At 32.6% G+C, this 19,207-nt stretch overlaps 2 protein-coding genes across 4 annotated transcripts in view; one reads left to right on the forward strand and one right to left on the reverse strand.

Annotated features, from left to right (window-relative positions):
* Positions 1-444: 444 nt before the first annotated feature.
* LOC105345995 (mRNA-decapping enzyme 1A) lies at positions 445-19,111 on the reverse strand. 2 transcript variants are annotated; one of them, XR_010713117.1, is made up of 12 exons: positions 18,954-19,111; positions 13,747-13,787; positions 10,356-10,483; positions 9,291-9,354; positions 6,238-6,394; positions 4,831-4,966; positions 4,494-4,662; positions 4,002-4,398; positions 3,772-3,874; positions 2,620-2,705; positions 582-1,661; positions 445-532 (listed from the first exon to the last, which is right to left on the reverse strand). XR_010713117.1 is itself a non-coding variant. In XM_011454415.4 (11 exons), exons 1-11 carry the CDS (start codon positions 19,074-19,076, stop codon positions 1,590-1,592), a joined length of 1,476 nt encoding a protein of 491 aa, XP_011452717.3. In that variant the 5' UTR covers positions 19,077-19,111; the 3' UTR covers positions 560-1,589. The 2 variants fall into 2 exon arrangements, 1 of the variants encoding a protein (XP_011452717.3); XM_011454415.4 differs by lacking the exon at positions 445-532 and having other exon boundaries at positions 560-1,661.
* Positions 11,451-19,207, forward strand: part of LOC105345994 (muscle calcium channel subunit alpha-1) — an 85,728-nt gene continuing 77,971 nt past the window's right edge. Inside the window, exons 1-2 of one of the 2 annotated variants that reach the window (XM_066082169.1) lie at positions 11,451-11,503; positions 11,707-11,773. The gene's annotated coding sequence lies outside the window, so the exon portion shown is untranslated. Of the gene's footprint in view, positions 11,504-11,583; positions 11,774-19,207 lie in introns of those variants that run through there. The other variant, XM_066082168.1, reaches the window with a different exon arrangement.

Below are 19,207 nucleotides of genomic sequence, written 5' to 3' on the forward strand. Positions count from 1 at the left end.
CTTTTACAAGCGTTGGTATTCATAAAATTTAACTTTGATTGAAAAAAAGTCTGTACAAATTTAATGGAATAAAATTGTTCTTTGTTTTTGGTTTTTATTCACTATACGATTTTGCCTGAGGTAATAAAGTAGGTCAAACACGGCATGATAATTACGTACGAAGTTATTATAGAATTTTGTGACGATTGAGTGACAATTGCATTTAAAACATGCTTGTTTAGATTTTATGTGTTTTTAAAATGCTAATTACGTGTTTTTATAGCTATTTACATAAATGAATCATTAACTTTAATCAAGTCCTAACGGGATAATGCCGATAAAAAATTCTGGTATTAATACGCTATATTTATGATGTGAAGTTTGGCGAGTGGAAATTTTGACGAGAAAATAAAAATCGCCAACATAGTCAAAATTAACACATCGTCAAAATTTCCACGTTTACAGTACCCTGCGTACATTTTAACTATCAATTTGATTTTTTTAGAATCCAAAAAAATAGTTGACTTGTTCTTTTAACACTCAGTCCTCATACCTATTTGTATGTGACAACACAGTAGCATTTAACACTCTATCCCCCATACCTATTTGTATGTGACAACACAGTAGCATTCCTCCATTTTCCTCTGACTAATACTTTAACTGTTACAAATAGCACCAGAGAAGATGATGAAAAATACAACATTAACAAAGTACATTGCACCTCCAAAGCACACAAATAATCAGGTCAGATACGTGGAATTTCAGCAAAATGTATGATGAGTATAGTTTTGTTTTGAATGGATAGGAAAAACTCAACTGACACAGAGATTTAACCAAACTGAAAAAAAGCTTTGTCAAATAAGAAAAAGCACTTGCAGGTTTAATTAACAAAAATGAACACATCTTGCAATTACTTAAACACGCATAGTATATAAACTTGTTCAGTGACAATGTTTTACTTAAAAAAATATAACAAATACCAAACATAGTTGGTACAAGCTGAAAAATACACTATAAATCTTTCAAACAAAAAATAAATAACATATCTTCATTACAAGAAGATTTCATGATTAAAAATATGATACAAATTACAATTTGAGATCATATCCTATTTAGCTATGCTTTACTAAATAAAAAACCCAGTGAAACCTGCATGTTTGACAGTACAGGATATGCACATCTGTACATAATACTGTGGAACTGAGCAACCTTTGATATAAGCAAATCAGAATGATGTACATGTAATGAGGATTCTGTGTTACAACAGCACGACCCTACGTATGAAGAATCGACCAGTTCAGTGCTGCACTGTGGGTCAGGGCATTGCTGATACAACATAGCATCAATGTAATATCTTTTACAATAAAACTATTTAGGCCTACTAAGACAGTACAATCCCAGTAATAAGGACTTGTTAGTTAGAACACAAGTCCTGTATGTTTAATATAGAGTGAAATCCTAATGTTCTGGACTTTTATCACTGACCATGATATGAATCTATGAAGTCCCACTGCACTACTGTAAGCTAGCTTAGTCTCGTCCTGATCAGAAATTTACATGATAAATTTCCACATAAAAATAATCATAACTTTTTCTCAATTGACTGTCTGCTATGTCTTATGAGACACCCTCAGGCTGTGTAAGTATGCTTCATGTAAACTGTCAATAAAACTGGAGTCATTCTGCAAACAGAAAAAGTAAACAACACGTTAGGAATCATAACAATCATAAAGAACTATATATACCATATGAGTTTCATTTGGCCCCCATAATTTGCCATTTTTTAAACTTTTTCAGGTACATAAAATTGTTATGTTATTTTTTAGAATAGTTGATATGATATGTATTTATTTGATTTACTTGCACTCACTGGCATTATATACCAGATAACATCAAAAGTGACACTATTAGTGTATTTCAATCAAAATCAGTCAAAATTTGAGCAGACATTTTTCTTATCTTTTATTTTAAAGGGAAATATATCGCGAAGCTTCGAACAAGAACAACTTTATGTCACTTATAAGTCTTAAATAACACAGAACGAAAATAACTCTGTATACAGTAACTTGCTTAAATCAAAGTACGGAAGTACTAGTGAGAGTGGATTTTATTGTTTATTATTTGGTTTAAAATCAATGATATGTAATTTTGAATGGCAAGTAGTTTCTTATACAGGTGACACTTGATAGCTCGAACTTGATGGCTCCGCTGGTTCTGTATATCTCCGACAAACAGAGAGACTCTCTGCTTATCGAAAATTTACGGAGACAGCTGAGTGTCTGGTTGAATGAGGCTATAATGAACTCTAGCAACTTTTTATTAGATAGATTTATTTAAATAAATGTATGTTAAATCACTGGGTCCAACATTGTGGTCCTTTTCTGGTATCTTATTTTACACTGAAAGTAATGACTACCATAAAAACAACCACAGACAATGAATAAGTTTGATTGAAACAGCCTTTTGCTCAGGTGAGCTAAAAGCATGTTGGTGTCATATGATGAACAGGACATTTACTTTGAAACTCATTTAATCCTTGCATTCCTCTTAAACATGTGAGTTTTCCAATGGTGACACAGATATCTAGCTATCCATCAAGTGGAACTTTGCTTAACGATAGTCCAATTTATTATAACAAACCTTAATGAGATATAGGAGGGCTTGTTGTAGTTGTTCTTTGGTAAGGGCTGCTACAGGAAGGTCTTCTGTGGTTTCCTGAGATGTCACTGAAATAAAACAGAAAATCCAAGTGAATATCAGGTTAAACAGAAACATAATAGGTACACATATATTTCAACAATTAACAAATATGACACAACCACAAAAATAAATCAACAAAATAATTAAATCCAATAACATCACTTCAACTAACAATGCAGATAATGAACTCTGTTTATTACAGTATTCACAACATTATTTTTCAAAATCCTATCATATCGTGTATCAATCCTATCGTATCGTGCATGCATATTCTTCTATCATTCATTAATCCTATCAGGTTTATTGTTCAATTTTTACTGTTTTTCTGTTTCCTATCGTGTTAATTGTTTAGTGCCTTTTCATAAGCAAGTTAATTTATTTCAAAGTTACTCCTCGTTCGGTGCCCCATATACACAAATTTATCGCACAAGCAATGTAAAATCCTATCCAGCATTCTATTGTTAAACTAATTTGTAAATTCTTTAGATCAAAATTAACCAATATTACATGTAAATCATATCTGTAAGTAGTGGAAATGAAAAGTTAATGTAAACTATCGAATTTCTTACAAACAAGGTAATATATTTTCTAGCTTTTGAAGTATTTTTTGTAACCAATTTAAGACAGTAAATTAACCTTTAATCGGTACTTTTTTGAAACTTAGTTAAATGTAAAATATGGTGAATTAAATGACATAGCTCCAGTCATTGTATTTTTATAACTGACAAATGCATATCTTGGAATGAAGTTTTTTTTAAAAATACCTACAAATGTTTCTTGACTTTAGCTAGTTACTAGATCTGTGCCCTACAACATCAATTCATTCATTATTTGTAACTGCACAGCACTATCTAACTAAAACAGTTTCTGGTTCATTCTCTTATTTCATTCATAAGTGCAATGATACATTTTAAGTGCCATATTGATGCTGTTTGGACTTGGATGCTGTGGTTCTGATGTGAAGGCATTATGCCTGACAGAGTTTTAAAAATGTGTTTGTACATCAGTGATGAGTTCTGACACATCAGAAGATGTGTTTCTTACTTATACAATAAGTTTCTAAGACATGGCATGTGCTGGTCTGTGACTTACTTGTTGTATTGGCAGGTGAGGCTGATTTTGGAGACTGGGTGAAAGCCATAGGAGTGAGTAAAACATCAGGGTTCTGAGGAAGTAACCGTGACAACCCAGAGGCCTGAAACAGTGCAATAAACTTTGAACTCCTGATTAAAATTTTTTTTTAATCACAATCATTTTAGAGAAATGTTTTTTGGTACGGAATGAAACCTTTAAGAGTAAAAAACATTTGAAATATAATGTACCACTTCTGAACCCAGAGAAAAAGAGTTTTGTAATGCTGCAGGTGTAAGAAGATTTTCTGTTCCCTCCATTTCCTGAATGTTAGGGGACTTTTTCATAACTTGGTCCTCCAAATTACCAACATCTGTGTTTTCATTGGCTTTTAAATAGAATGATATGTCATGTTTAGCACCATGTGAGACTCTATCAGAATCATTCTCTGGAATCTTGTTTGGAGGGGACCTGTTTTTACTTGACTTAAAATTCTGAGAGAGAGGTTTCAAAGAGGGAGCAGAGGAAGGCTTTGTTGGGCGTTCCCGTCGCTGTTGTCGCTCTATGTCCTCCACCATGGAACCACTAGACATGATGTGACGCAGCAAGTCTTGAGATTTGGAGTCCCCCTCTGTCATAGATACAGACCTAGAACAAAACCAAATTGGTTCTATATGTTGCTGTATATCAGAAGAAGCAAATGTTCACATGATTTTTTAACGAACTGTTTATCAGTCACTAACCTGTGAAAGGGCTGTGGTCTTTGGGGTTCTGTTTTGTTGGTTGTCTGCTGCTGAAGACTAGCATTCCTAAATAATGTTTCTAGACTTATGGGAGCTGTTGCTGGTGCTGTGTTAACAGAGGCCAGAGGGGGCACTGACTGGGCGCCACCTCTGTCTTGATCTCCTCCTCCTGAACAACAAGCAACAATACTACTTAATGACTGCATGTACATCATTTATTCTAATCCTTACATACAGCAACAAGAAATTTTTTTTGCTTAATATATTTGAAGCTGCACATACTTCATACAGTGCACATAACAATATATTATGATAAATATCCTGAGCAGTTCCTTACCCTCATCATTTACATCCCCAATTTTTAATGGGGTGGGTCTGATCAAGTTGGATGTCTTGGTGGCTGATGCATTTGGGTTGTCAATCAATGGTTTAGGGTCTCCTGCCTTAGGAAGATTAATGCCACCACACTTTGACTGCAATCATGAAAATGATAAAGGGAAAATTATCATCACTACTTGAATATTGACTATATGAACAAAACAAAACCAGAGTTTTTGAGAATAAATTTGTCTTGTTTACCAGTACTCAGTTCAGTCCAGAATTCAATATATTCAAATTAAAACGGTTCAATATACCTCTACTAATTTTTCACTATATAAGAATTCACAATCCAAACCGAATGCAATTTACTTTTATTTATTTTGATGTTATAACTTGTACAAGAAGAATTATATTAGTTGGTACTTTTTCTGATTGATTGTTTGTATCAGTATAATAAAACATTTAAGTTTACTACTGAGGGAGTCAGCAAGATTCCAGTTCCCAGCAAGCAATCCCCATTTCCCTCAGCTTCACCTCGCGAAATAGAATTGCTTGGGCAACTGGAATCTAGCCGACTCCCCCAATGGCATACTTGAAGTTAAATTGTATACCAACACACATGAGACACACTATCATAACAATAAACATGCTTCTTATTTAAAAAAAAATGTGTTTACCATTCTATATCAAATGCTCAAAGAAAAAAACCCATGGGTAAATTGCAATAATAGATGTTATATGCAAAATATTTTGGTATTTAGGAGTTTTGTTCAAAATGGATGTTCTGTCAATATTTAAGTTGAGATCAAAGAACTGATTTTAGAGTGGCTTAATGATGCCACTACAGCCATAATGGATTTGAAATAAGTTTTACCCATTCTTTACAATGTAAAGGAAATTCCTTTCTAGACAATCCATGTGAAATATCTAAAACAAATCATTCAAATATCCATTTCAATCTAATACATTTGAAGAAGAGGCAAAAATCATTTTAATTCCAATTTTAGAGAAAATCTAGGCATTCTGGATATATTTCATGGAAAATCTCAGAGATTTGTTACTGATTTTCCGAAAATTTCAATGAAAATGACTTGTATATACTTTATTCAACCAAACTAATTTCAAAGCACCAAAAGAAAAAAAACATATCTCACATTTTATAAACCTACAACTCTTAATATTAACTAGATCTTGTCATAACGATCATCAAATTATTTTGGGGGAAAAATTGCCACTTATTAAACTTTTCATTATAAACATTTTACAGTTTAGAGTGTGTTCAGATAACAGTGATTTTGTGACCCTCGTTAAAAGAAAAATATAATAATTTACTATGCAAATGGCTACATTTGATCCAAAAGGGACTCACTAAAGCAATGTTGCCCTCGACCCCAGTCAAAATTTCTATAATATTTGGTGTTACCCTGTCATATTCGTGCTGAGCTTTGGACAGCATCTGTAGAATGTCCACATTTTTGGGTGTGCTTTCCTCCTTGTCCAGAATACTGTCTGACTCGGACGCTCTCCTCTGTCGCATGTCTGACTTAGCACGGTGATAATCAATAGCCAACTGTAGCAGACTAAAGAAAAACACAACACTATTTTAAACAAAATATGCATAATCGTACTTACAATGTCTAATTGGACAGAGACATGATCTAAATTGAATACAATGTAGTAAAACTTAACTATGCAACTTCTTTATATTACCGGTGTCATATAATATTTTGAACCCCGCGATATATTGAACCCATCCAAGTATTCTTATATTTCCCGTTAGTGTTAAGTGTACATTTTAACATACATATACATATTAATTAAAGTAACACACATGAACAAATCTATCAAAACAGTAAGTCTGTAATTCAATATGATTGATCTTGACCTTTTTTTGATCTTTGGCAATAATCACCAAAGTATTGATTTATACACTGTATTTGCATTTTATCTTAACTAATTACCACTTTTTATTTCAGTCTTGCATAGTTTAAAGACAGTTTATAATCTCAAATCAAATGTAAATAAATATTAAATACTAAAACATAAAAGCTGCCATATACGTGTATTAATGTTTCATTATATATACTGCTATCTATACTTTATTAATTGTAAACATCGGGCTATTATTCTTCTTCTTGGAAATATATTGTGATGTAAGCAACCCCACAAGCTTCAAAGAAGATATTTCATTTAGAATACAACTTTTTAAAAATTAACCTCAGAGAAAGATTAGATTTTAGCAGGATGAATAGGAGATATTGAAGCTGCAGCAATATGTCTGCCATTACAGTGTCATTTTTGGCCAACTGTGAGGGGGAGCTTAGTGAAGCACACAAACATCTGTTTCCCATGTGCAGTCTTACTCTCTGATTCTTATCACTGATTACCAAAACAACCTAAATTCTGTTCTCATATCACTCTTGTATTAAGATTCATATATTATTATAAATGTTGATAAAATTGTTTAACAGAATATTTTTGTTCACTGCTGACAGTACCATTGTATGCTGAGGAATTGAGGCTGAACTCAGGTTTGCAAGATGACATCAAAATAGTTGACTATATTGAGAAAGTTAAAGAAATCATCTTTTATTTAGCGGTATAAAGAAGTAAATGCACTTTCTAGGAGTATTGCACAAGAGAAAGCTGTTGATGTGATAGCAAACTGGATTTTTTTTGGTGTAAACTGTATCTATAACCATTTGTAAACCTTAATTGATAAACTCTACCTATCCAGAGAAATGGGATAATCTACGGTAAATGCAATATTTTGCAAAGAAATGACTAAGTTCAACTGCTTGTATTTTTCACAAATAATATCAAAAATCAAAACCAAAGAAATATGTACATCTCTGATATATGTACAATTTATCTGCAAAACACATTTCCTATCTTGAAAACTGTAGTAGGAGTTATCAGTACACTAGAGTACCCTATAGTACAATACTAATATACTATGCAAAAAAACCCCAAAAAACTAAATTCAATTACAGCTGGTATTTTTTGCTTAAATTTTCAAAAATCAAATTCCAATGCACATCTCTGACAATTGATCTGCAAAACGAAAACTTCCAATCTTAAAAACTGTCATCGGAGTTATCTGTTCAATAGGGATACCCAATATGCAGATTATGCAAAAAAAGGTTCAACAGCTGGTATTTTTTTGCATAAATCGTCAAAAATTAAAATCATAGTAATATGCACACCTCTGATATGTGATAGTGAACAATTGATTTGCAAAACAAAAATTTCCTATTTTAATTGAAAACTGTAGGAGGAGTTAACCATAGAATAGAGGTACCCTTTTGGCAGCCACCCATCCATCCCATATGCCATTTTCACCATTTCAATTACCAGATTATCCTTTTGAAAACCTGGTTATAAGCAACACATGTCCCCCCTCTAGCACCCATAGCTTATTAGAACGTTGTAGTTTTACACACTAAATAATCTTCATCAAATTCAAACAAAGATATTCATTAATTTATTTTCAATACAAAGGCTTTGAAATACAATAAATAATTCTCCATACTCTTATGCATTTCTGCTTCAGAGATTTCTTTGAATTCTATGAAATATATGACACTTGTTATGAAAGGCACCAAATGGCGAACATTTTTTCCACATGTTCCATCCCTGGAATTGCAATATATACTTTATATCAATTTATTTTTGTAATGAACTTATATTTCCATTTTTCGCAAACATTGCGAAAATACAATATGCAGAAACTATGTCAGGCATTTTTTGTTATGAACCCCCCCCCCCCCCCCAAAAAAAAGTACCCAAATAAAAACCTGGTGCACAACTACTGCCTTGGAATATGCATATTGTGAAATTCAAATTTCAAAGCCAAAATTAAGTGCTAACCAGTTTTCAGAACTCATAAATTCTGTTGCATCTGATGTAAACATGTTTCAGAGATAATGTTTACACAAATTTTAAATCATGATAAAATAGACTGAAACACATACAGATGGTGGCAATTATTTTTCATGTATTAATTGATCCTAGCTCTGTTAACTTCACATTATGTAAGTAAAATGAAATGCATGATTTGATCCCTTTAAATAATAATGAGCATGGTTTTGAAATGGGTTTGCCAGCAAAAATATAAACCTGCTAGGTTCCTGAAATAAAATGTGCAGAAGTATGTCTGGCAGTTAAAAAAGTAAAACATTCCTGAATCACTTTCCAGCATATGATGACAACAAAATGTGCAAAAAATTATGTTATATCGACTACTTATGTTCTACCTATTGATAAACCAAATTCCTTTTAACACCTACTTTTTTCTGAGGATGATTTATATTAAAAGTCCTCAACTGCTTGATGCACCCAGCAGAGAAGCATGTGCTTTGTGGATAGGATTACTGGTATTCTGAATACTAATTGCTCAACCTGATTGCAAAGCATGATAACATGTCTGTAAGTCTGTCTAGATCTGTATGCAGTGCGCCCCAATTCATTACCTACCTATTCATAAGTTGTCCAATGCGAGCACATTCATCTTTATCATAAAACCAAATGCCATAAATTGCTGCAACCAAAAAAAGAATTATTAATAAGTAAGATTTTGCATATAAAACAAATCATGCTTTAAGACTACAAAATTTCATACATTATAGTCCGTGCCAGGTTCCTATGTCCATCACTTTTGTTGAATTTCAAATTAAAAACACATACCAATCAAGAACAGTTGAAATCAATAAAAGACAAAATTTCTGAGATTTCTTCTTTCACATGTCTCAAAGTCTCCTCTCTTTATCCAAAGATTAAAAAAAAGGGAAGCTATAGCCTTTCCCAAGTTCCCAACTCCATCATATTTTGCCTAATATTTCAATATTCATAAATACTTTTGCATCACATTTTTTTTTAGAAATTTGTTTTGAAACAATCCCTCTATCACTTCAGGTTTTGATACAGAGCTAAAAATAAAAAAGTCTCCAGAGATTTTGCATTGCAAACAACTTGAAGGTACCTGGAGAATTACGTTGAAGATTTGTGCAATATACATGTATTGTTTAGAGAACCCACAAATAGATAAAATTTGTATGCTCCCATTACATGTATATTTAAGAAATCATTGTAATTAAACACTATAAAATATTAAAAGTTTTAACTTGCAAAAAAAGAAATTTTTACAACATTAGCTAACTACTGCAAAAAAATGAACATGCATTTATTTACATGATAACCTTTGAACCCCCTATTAGGGCCCCTTCATGAACATTATCAACAGATGGTTTCTATTTTCATATCCATCATTTTGATAAAAGAAAGATCAAAACCAAACTATTCACTGTCTACATGGCATCATATGTCAACATCTCATTCTTAAAAAAATTTGATATCAGTGACATTTGAGATTTGTACATGTAATTTGTAGAAAGAAAAATTCAAGAAACCAATCAAATTGACCATGTACCAATCAAGGTTGAATGACTTGCATAGTTGTCAAGGTTATAAATGCCTGAAATAAACACAAAACTTTTTCATAGAAGCTGTCAGCTGATGCTATGTGAGGATCCAACCACTGACCTTTGGAATTGCGATACAGAAGAAATGGGTCCTGAAGCTGGAATTCCAAATCTTTTGTGATAGGTTCTATCTGGTTGTTCAACCCAAGTCGGTTCAAAATCATAAAACCATTGTTTGGAGAGGCTGACCTGTGATAAAAAAAGACAGCAAAACAATGAAGATTACAAAATGCCTCTAGCATAGAAAGGTGCAGGTCTGCAACACAAAGCAGGATCTGTTCTCTGAGAGGGTTAATCAAAAATGCACTTACTTCCTCTCATTGGTAGAGTATTCTTTAATAAATAATCAAATTGCCAATTTTGAAAGGCTTCATTTATATATGACAATACTGAGAATTAAAAAAGAATGAATTCTGCTCATTTGTACTGGTACATTTTATTAGTAAATGATTTCAAATCTAAGATTCTGTTTCTGCAAGCCTGAAAAGAAGAATTTTTATCAATGGTCAAAGCTTGAACTGAGGGTACCTTGGTGTATCAAATGAATTTTTCTTTTATTTAAAAATTCCAAAAGAAATGCTCAGGTCAAATCAATTGCCATAATCTCATCTATAATAATTAAGAATTGTATTGAGTGCTATTTCTGACCAAAAGGGAACCACAAGTTTTCAATTCTGCTACACAAAATGAGGATCCTAATACTCTCTGAAAATTCAAGAGAGGAATACCATTTTCAAGAATACTGGTACATGGCTATAAAAAACTTTCTTCTAATGGATTTTAGATTAAATTTTGAAGCTGCTCATCAGCATCAATGGATACATGTTGATGCTCTAAACCTACCTTATAATAACCCCCTGCCACCAACAAAGAGATGTTTAACAGAGACCCAGCACAGGTCAAACATTATCTACACACAGAATGCTCTAACAATGAATTAAACTGGAAACACCTTAACTAGCTCAGCCACCATCCTGTGGCTGGCAAGTACAAAGAAGATTGCCTAAAAAATCACAGAATATTTTGTGCTGATTAATTGTTTTCCATTTGGTGGAATCCAAAACCCACTGGTTATGTAAACTCTTGACTCCCCATCACTCGATAAGAGCTTGAACTGACAATACTGCAACACAATTTCTCCAATGCAAACATGCAGTTTACATACTTGAGGTTAAAGAGCGGAAGACATCAGGAGTCAGCTTGATTTTAGTGAGTTACAGCTGTTTCTTTGGCTCTGTTGGTGTCTGTACCTACAAGCTAATTTACTTCAAAGTCATTTGTCGAGTATAGTTATTGTCAGCTGGTGTAGTGTACCTAATAGTAGTGTTTCTCTGACACATATATATATATAGCATTGTGTGCGAGACATTTCTCAGCTCTGGGAATTTTACTGCCAAATCTTTCTATCATAGGATCAAACATTAGTATGTGACATTGACCAGGCAGCATGGAGGTTACTCAGACACTGACACTTCCCAGGTAAGATTTTACTGCAAGGTTACTGCTAATTGCTGGGGTAACCATGGGGAATGGACAGTTCTCTGTCCCATCATCACGACCTCTCCCTGACCCCTGTCTATTACTGCAGGAGAAGGCTGATGATACTCAGCTTTCCTTTCTGTATTGATCAAGCATAGAAAGCATGCAAAAAAGCTGTAATTGATTTTAAAAAAAGTTTCTGCAATCAATTTGTAATCACTTGAAATTTAACAAATAATTAATTGACCAATATATTACCATTTTACATGAATATAACTGCCAGTTTTAACACATATAGAACTTCTTTAATTAGAATAAAGTTGTTAATCTGTGTAAAGCTTAATTAATGAGAGGCTCAAGTGTTGGTTGGTTATATAAGTAAAAATATTACAAACATCAGGCTGTGCAGCATTGAGGCGATGCTGTCACTACACATTAGTCTCAATCTCACACTTTGCCAGTGCTTATTCAGAACAGAGGATGCAATCACCAATGCTATTCCCTGCCTTGACAACATCCAACATAAAATAATCTGTAGTGGTGGAGTAAATTGATCATAACTCACTATATGTAGACATAATTTTGTAATTTAATAAATTGATGCATGCCATCAGAATGATGAATAAGCCAGTGTGACTGGAAATTCTGTGATGCTGGTAATCACATATAAATCATTTCTTGATACAAGAATTTAATGGCTGGTCATTAAATATGACCCAATTGTATTGTCTTTCTCACAGTTGAATCATTTACATGTAATTATGAAAAACCAACAGAAAAATGCATTCTGTGTGTACTGGGTTATAAACTGGCACTCAAGTCAGTCGTGTTAATTATTCCTCCAGAACAAAATCACTGGAGAAACTAATAAACCATACCATGTGTTTCTCAGTTCTTGGCAGAAGAAACCCTCTTCAATGCTCCATAATTTCTTGTCTTGCAAGGAGTGCCTAAACTAAGCTTGCTCTGCTCTCTAAGTCTTAGCCATTAGGATCGGCAGAGGTCTGTCAACATTTTAACATTCTTAGAGTCACTGTACACGTGCACTGGGTTCCTGTCTCACTCAGACAGTATCTCTAACTAGCTTTGCCATGCTTTCCCCATATCACATAATGAAGAACTAAATATCATATCTATAGAGATTTTGAATGAGTAAGAAAATGATGCATATTTTTTCTTTTTGGATTTTTGCCAAAACATAATTGGGATGTGCGATGTTAACTTAAAATTTAACAACACATTTAATATCGGAGGGAGACATTTTCACTGTTTACTTTTTAAGTCAAGGCCAGTAAATTAATCTTGAATGAATGAGCAAACAGTACAAATATACATCTGAACTCGTTTTCAATTTGCTGATCAAATTTCAATGCCACATCTGATTTATTCAGAATGTATGACTCATAAATTTATTCATTTTTTTTATGAAACTCATTGACCTCCTGAAGCGTTACATGTATTTATGTAATAAATATTCTTGGTGAAAAGTCTTATCAACAATAGACATGAAAATTTAAGGTGATGTTACTTGGGAGCTTTGAAGTGGACAGATTACAGTTCTCTACCCTAATGATCTTGTGATATCTAAATGGACCTTTAAGTAAATGATACTCAGAGTATATAAATAAAATGGGGTACAAGTTCTTTTTCCCAGTGTTGCATTAAAAAATTAGTAGTGTATTTATTTTTCTACAATAGTTTAGATATTAATCCTCAATTATTTGAGTACACATGCATGTACTCTTAAGTACATTTGTCTGAATAATCAACATAAAATTTCCTAACAAGATATGATGAAGTTTTCCTGAATGCTTTTCTACTTTAATAGATAGAAACAAAGTGCAGGTATGGCACTGTGAAAAGGTTTGGTGCAATATGACGTTATCTAGGACAAGCATTCAGAAACCACTCTCTGTAATGTAAACCCCACTGCTCAACAGCTTCACCCACTTACTACACATAAAAGCACTCACCTTTTATACACAAATAACGATCCCTCAATGGATGTCTTCTCCTGCAAAAAACAAAAACAAAACATATAGCAAATATGAACATTGCAATTATATTTTTAGACTTTCCAGAAAACAAACTGGTAAGAAAGGAATGCAATAGAATCTTTTAGAAATGTCTTTGAAATAAGGCATAGTTAGATTATATTGAATGTGGTATATATAATCCATGGTAAAGTTAAAATATTCTAAGAAAGTGTTCTAAAGAATCGTAAAGTTGTATTTCTCAAATAAGTATATGTACATTGTTTATGTTTTTAAACATTTCAATTCTTCATTTCACACAAGTCAATTCAATTTTCAATTCTTTATTTCACACAAGTAATTATAAATATCTCCTAAAAGCTATATAGCAAGAATGCAAAAATGAAATTTCAAAACTTGCAAGGACTTTGATTTTTCTACATTCAATTGTACAGTTTAGGGTCTTTTTAATTTGTTTAACTTAGAGATCTAGAGGTTTCAGTAGTTCCAATCCCTCCACTGTTTCACTTCAAAATGTAGTGATAGGAGCTAAAATCAGATAACCTTTAATACATTCTAATTAAACCTTAAAATACGAAATTGATTAATGGTCCTCCACATCTTAGGAAAAGGTTTCATAATAAGATTCTCATGGGCCGCATTGCTCACCTAAAATATTTTAATGAATATGAAACTTGCATCTTACAAATTGTAGCATTGAAGATCTTGAGGAGTACATGTGTATTGGTCCAGGGTTTACAGTTTTAACAATTCCGAATAATTACACTATCTAGGATGTTTGCAAAGTAATATAATAAATTGCAGCATTGTAGACCTTGAAAAGAATATTTTAAAACACTTCCCTTTATATTTCTATGTTGACCTATAAACTCCTCTTGGGGCCTTGGTGTTGATCTGGGGTCATGGTTTTAACAATTTTGAATCTTCACTATATATACAAGTTTTGTGTTAATATTGGTATTTCTGCCTTAATGGTCTTGAAAGAATTAATTTTTAAACACAACTTTTTTCACTGTTCAGTATTATCTCCCTGTTAGAAAGGGGTTTATCCTTTATTTCAACAAATTAAAACCCTCTTACATACGGATACTTTGCACCAAGTTTGATTAAATTTGGCCCAGTAGTTCTAAAGAAGAAGTAAAAATTGTTAAAGGTTTACAGAGAGACAGATGGACAACAGGTGATCAGAAAACTTAGGGTTTAGGTGAGCTTAAAACAAAAGTCCCTGCTATATTCAAACATGGGACCTGCAGGTCAGTTAACCAAAGCTATACCCATTGTGCTTACGAAATAGACACCTCTATTTGGCGATACAGTTTCAAAATGGGTTGAAATTGGTATTTAAGACCGCTAAAGAGACATACTGAAGCATAAACTACTGATTTCCCAAGCATCAAATATTCACATCATTTCCACATATTTTATATCTCATATGAAAAAATCAATTCTGAAAAATTTATGTATTCAAAAGTAAATAAAAACAATTATTGGTTGGCCAAACACATAAATGTGTATTGAGTTTCCCCTCTGCTTCATGGTCACATCAGCAAAGGGGGATGTAAGTACTGCAGGGTGGCATATACACTGTATAATGTTAAAACGGCTTCACAATGGAGCCTGATGTTTTCATGAATTAACTTCTATAATTTTTATTTTAATTAATGAATGCATATTTCTGACTAAAGATATCAAATAAAATTAAAAATGTAACGATTGATTTTCTCAATACTTCAATCTCACTGTAATAGTTACAGTGAGATTGAAGTATTGAGAAAATCAATCGTATACGTTTTTAATTTTATTTGATATCTTTAGTGTTTAGACAGCAATCACAATCACATGATACTCAAATCAATGTCCAAAACAACTCAGTTTGTTTACAAGTGGAATACTGGGTGAGTTTAACAACTTGTTTGCAGATAGGTGAAGACTAAGAATGCTTGAAACTTTCCGTAAAATCAAATTTCTTCTATTTCTTCCTAAATCCACTGTCATATCAAAATATCTTTTTTGAGTCACTATAATTACACAAATTGTAAATAACTCCTTTTTAAGTATTCTTTTTACCAATTAACCATTAAAAAAAATAATGGGGATAACAATTTTTTATGTTTCAATCTTTGTATTTATCATCTTAATCTATCATTCAAGCCTCTCTAGTTCATCAGTATCATAAGACACACCATCCATGCAAGTTTTGTGAAGTTATGACCAGTATTAGTATGATATAGTCATCAAAGGGAACCTGATCCAAAAACTTTAACCAGCTCAAAGCCACGGTTCAAATTCAGGTTCAAACCTGTCAAGTGCATAAATATCATAAGATGCACCAGAAAAAAGATTAAAAGAATTAAAGCAATTATTGCAGTTTGGATTTACGAAGAAAAGAAAGAAAACTGACAGCAATAAAAAAGATGGAGGATAAAAGTAAAAATAGTAAGCTCAAAACCAGACATTGATACATCAGACATTCCGGCCCAGTGTAAAAAATGACACATCCCACCAGAGGCACTGCACATCGATCAGGTCCGATGGTTCAATGTCTTTTGCAAAGACTGTGCACGTTGGATGACAACAGTAGGCATGCCTTATATAGTAAAGAATACTGCTTTCTCTTTTTAAAAGTAATAGATATTATGAAAAACTAACATTCATGACCAAAATATACATTTGACCAAACAATTTCACCACTCCAATGTGCATCATTGTATCAAGGGGTGTACCTGTCTGAGACCCTTTTAGAATTTTTTTTTTAAACTGAGCTATATATACATGTAACTCAGAGGTATTACATAGTTAACAAAAAAAACCCACCAGTATTTATCCAAGTGCCTATGAACATAAACAGCAACATAATAAAAATGATTTCACATGAAGTTACTATGCAGCACTTGCAGTAGCTAAAGATATCACAGAATGCAAACATATTCATTGCATGTGCCAGTGTATTTATTTTGGTTTTTCTAAATGCATAAATGATCAATGTTTAAATCATTGAGAGGACATTAAATAACTGAACACTGTCCTTCCAATTGTGACTAAAAAGATAAATCTATCCATCCTAACATATATCAGAGTTATCCTTCCTGGACTAGAAAATAACAGTGCCCCAAGCATAATTTAGATTATTCAACACATTAGATGAAATGGAGCTTTGAATATATTCTAATAATTTTTACCAGATTTCTAGAGTTGACTGAAATATTTTTAATTATTATTTTTCATTAAACTGCAGTTATACATGTACATAAAATCACCACACACAAAACTAAAACTGCTAAACAAAATTCTCAATAACAGAAATTCCTGAACAGAGAAGAAAATTTCTGAAAATTTGGCCTTTATTATGCATATTTGGCTTAACTCATGAGGTCCGGAGGTTGTAAAGTTATATATTTCACAATTTAGATTCCTTATATACTAGAGATGCTTCAAACCAAAAATGTTAACAATTGCCCTTGAAGTTTTCAAGAAGTAATGTACTAAAATTGTTAACAGAAAATGAATTTTTGTCTGGGAAACATTGAGCACATACTTCCGAATGCAAAATATAAGGAAAAAGTGACAATATTTTCATTTGTTTGCAAAATTGCGGGAATTGGGTCATTTAGGTGATGCCATAGATAAACAGCTAATGAGCAATGAAGACTAAAATCAAGATTAAAGTGATAGGCATCCACTATACAATGATTTAATTATGAAAATTTGATTTTTATACAATACTATTCTAAAAAGTTTGGTTAAAACTGGGTTGACCATACCAAATATAGTCCTTTGTAATCAGATGTTAAAAGACTATTGTGTCATCATTCCTTTGTTCAAAATATCATCAAATTGTGATTATGATGTATCTTTTTACCCCTAATTATGTCTTCAATACATATAGAATATCACTTTGCTGTTTTGGGCTCGGCCCTGTTTTCAGTCACTATTAGTTAATTTGGTTGGTAACAGTACAAGCTCGACTGGCCAATAAGAGTAAGGAACACATAATATAAAGCAATGAAATGAAACATAGTGATTCAAAAATAAAATAATCATAACAAGCAACCCCCTTAAAAACAAAACAAATGAAAAAAAAGGGCCAAAAAAAAAAAACCCAAAAAACAAAGCAGGAACAAAAAAGGAAAAAAAAAGTCCAATCAAGCTTGTGATATTTTATTGTTGACGAAAGATTTTGTTGCCAAGTCTACGGTAGTGAGATAAAAAGCAGAAGAAATAAGCTTGCACAACCCAGTGTGAAAGGAACATTTCAGTGGCGGATAGATGTATCTGGGTTGTGCAATATGGTAAAAAAAAAATGGCAAGTTGCTCACGAGTTATGGAAGTTGTCAATGGGGCAAATTTCTGTACATCTTTTTCATGCACTTGCAGTGATGGCAGCACTGTAGATGCATTATTAATCAGCCTGGGTCTGACTTCAGAATATATGTTAGGATGAAACTTCAAATACATTTGCAAAGATTGGAATTCTTGGAAGAAATAAGAAATTTGTGTTAGAGAAATTCAAATATGAAACTGGTCTGTTTCTGGATCAATCTGCGTATTGTCAGTCATGCTTGCATATTGAAATACTGACCATGGCTATATATTGTCTGCTGCTATGTTTGTATCAGACAATGAAATCCTGAATTATGTTCTAAGTATTAAGTTTAATCATATAGCATATGATTAAACTTAATACATAATTATAATAACATGCCATGTACTTGTCTGTTCTGGACTCTGAATTAGAAATAAATGATCTGTATCTGTATAGCAAGTAAAATTTTGTAAGAAAGACATGGCCCCACAACTTCAACACCACTAAGCTGTGCTTACCAGTAATATGATCTACCTATCAAACTTATATACATGTGAAAACAAGAGTGACATTTGAAGATCAATGCAAATATTATTGACATCGCCAAATAGCCAATCCATAAAACATATCATTCATTTATGCAAATGGAGAAATGCTGAAATATGTATGAAATTCAGATAACCTACAGTAACAATTACAAGTGAAATAGTTACAGCAAAAGCACATCGGATAGTGTATCCCATCACAAGTCCGATTTATTTACACTGCGTAGTTGTACCATTTTGAACGCATGCATGAGACTCACTGAGTGTAATCTTTTTTGTTGTTGTTGTTCGTAAGTTTCATCATTTAACACACCTCAATTAATCATTTTCTAACTTACCCACTGATTACTTTTGGGATTGAACGAATACAAAGCAACTTGTGTAGCTGTATCGACAATGTCACTTATGTATGGATCTCTTTGCTGCAAAGCAGCTAAGTTCATCCTATTTTCCTCCGCCATTGTTTGTACAAAACAGGCCAGCAGTGAATATTATTCGCTGCGCCCCAAGCATCTATAAACAAATTATTTTTTTAAAGAAAAATATTTGTAACGATAAAAAAAATATCTCTAATAGGATATATATTCGATTC

The sequence above is a fragment of the Magallana gigas genome, chromosome 4 (genome assembly GCF_963853765.1).
Source record: "Magallana gigas chromosome 4, xbMagGiga1.1, whole genome shotgun sequence".
Lineage (NCBI taxonomy): Eukaryota > Metazoa > Mollusca > Bivalvia > Ostreida > Ostreidae > Magallana > Magallana gigas.

What these genes read in the sequence shown, in the direction of transcription:
- LOC105345995 (XM_011454415.4), bottom strand. Translation starts at nt 19,076, where the DNA reads ATGGCGGAGGAAAATAGGATGAACTTAGCTGCTTTGCAGCAAAGAGAT. An exon ending in ATTGGACAACTTATGAATAG is followed by an intron (nt 6,395 to 9,290) that starts GTAGGTAATGAA and finishes GTTTTTCTTTAG; the next exon opens with TCTGCTACAGTTGGCTATTG. An exon ending in CCCTCCTATATCTCATTAAG is followed by an intron (nt 1,662 to 2,619) that starts GTTTGTTATAAT and finishes TTCTGTTTGCAG; the next exon opens with AATGACTCCAGTTTTATTGA.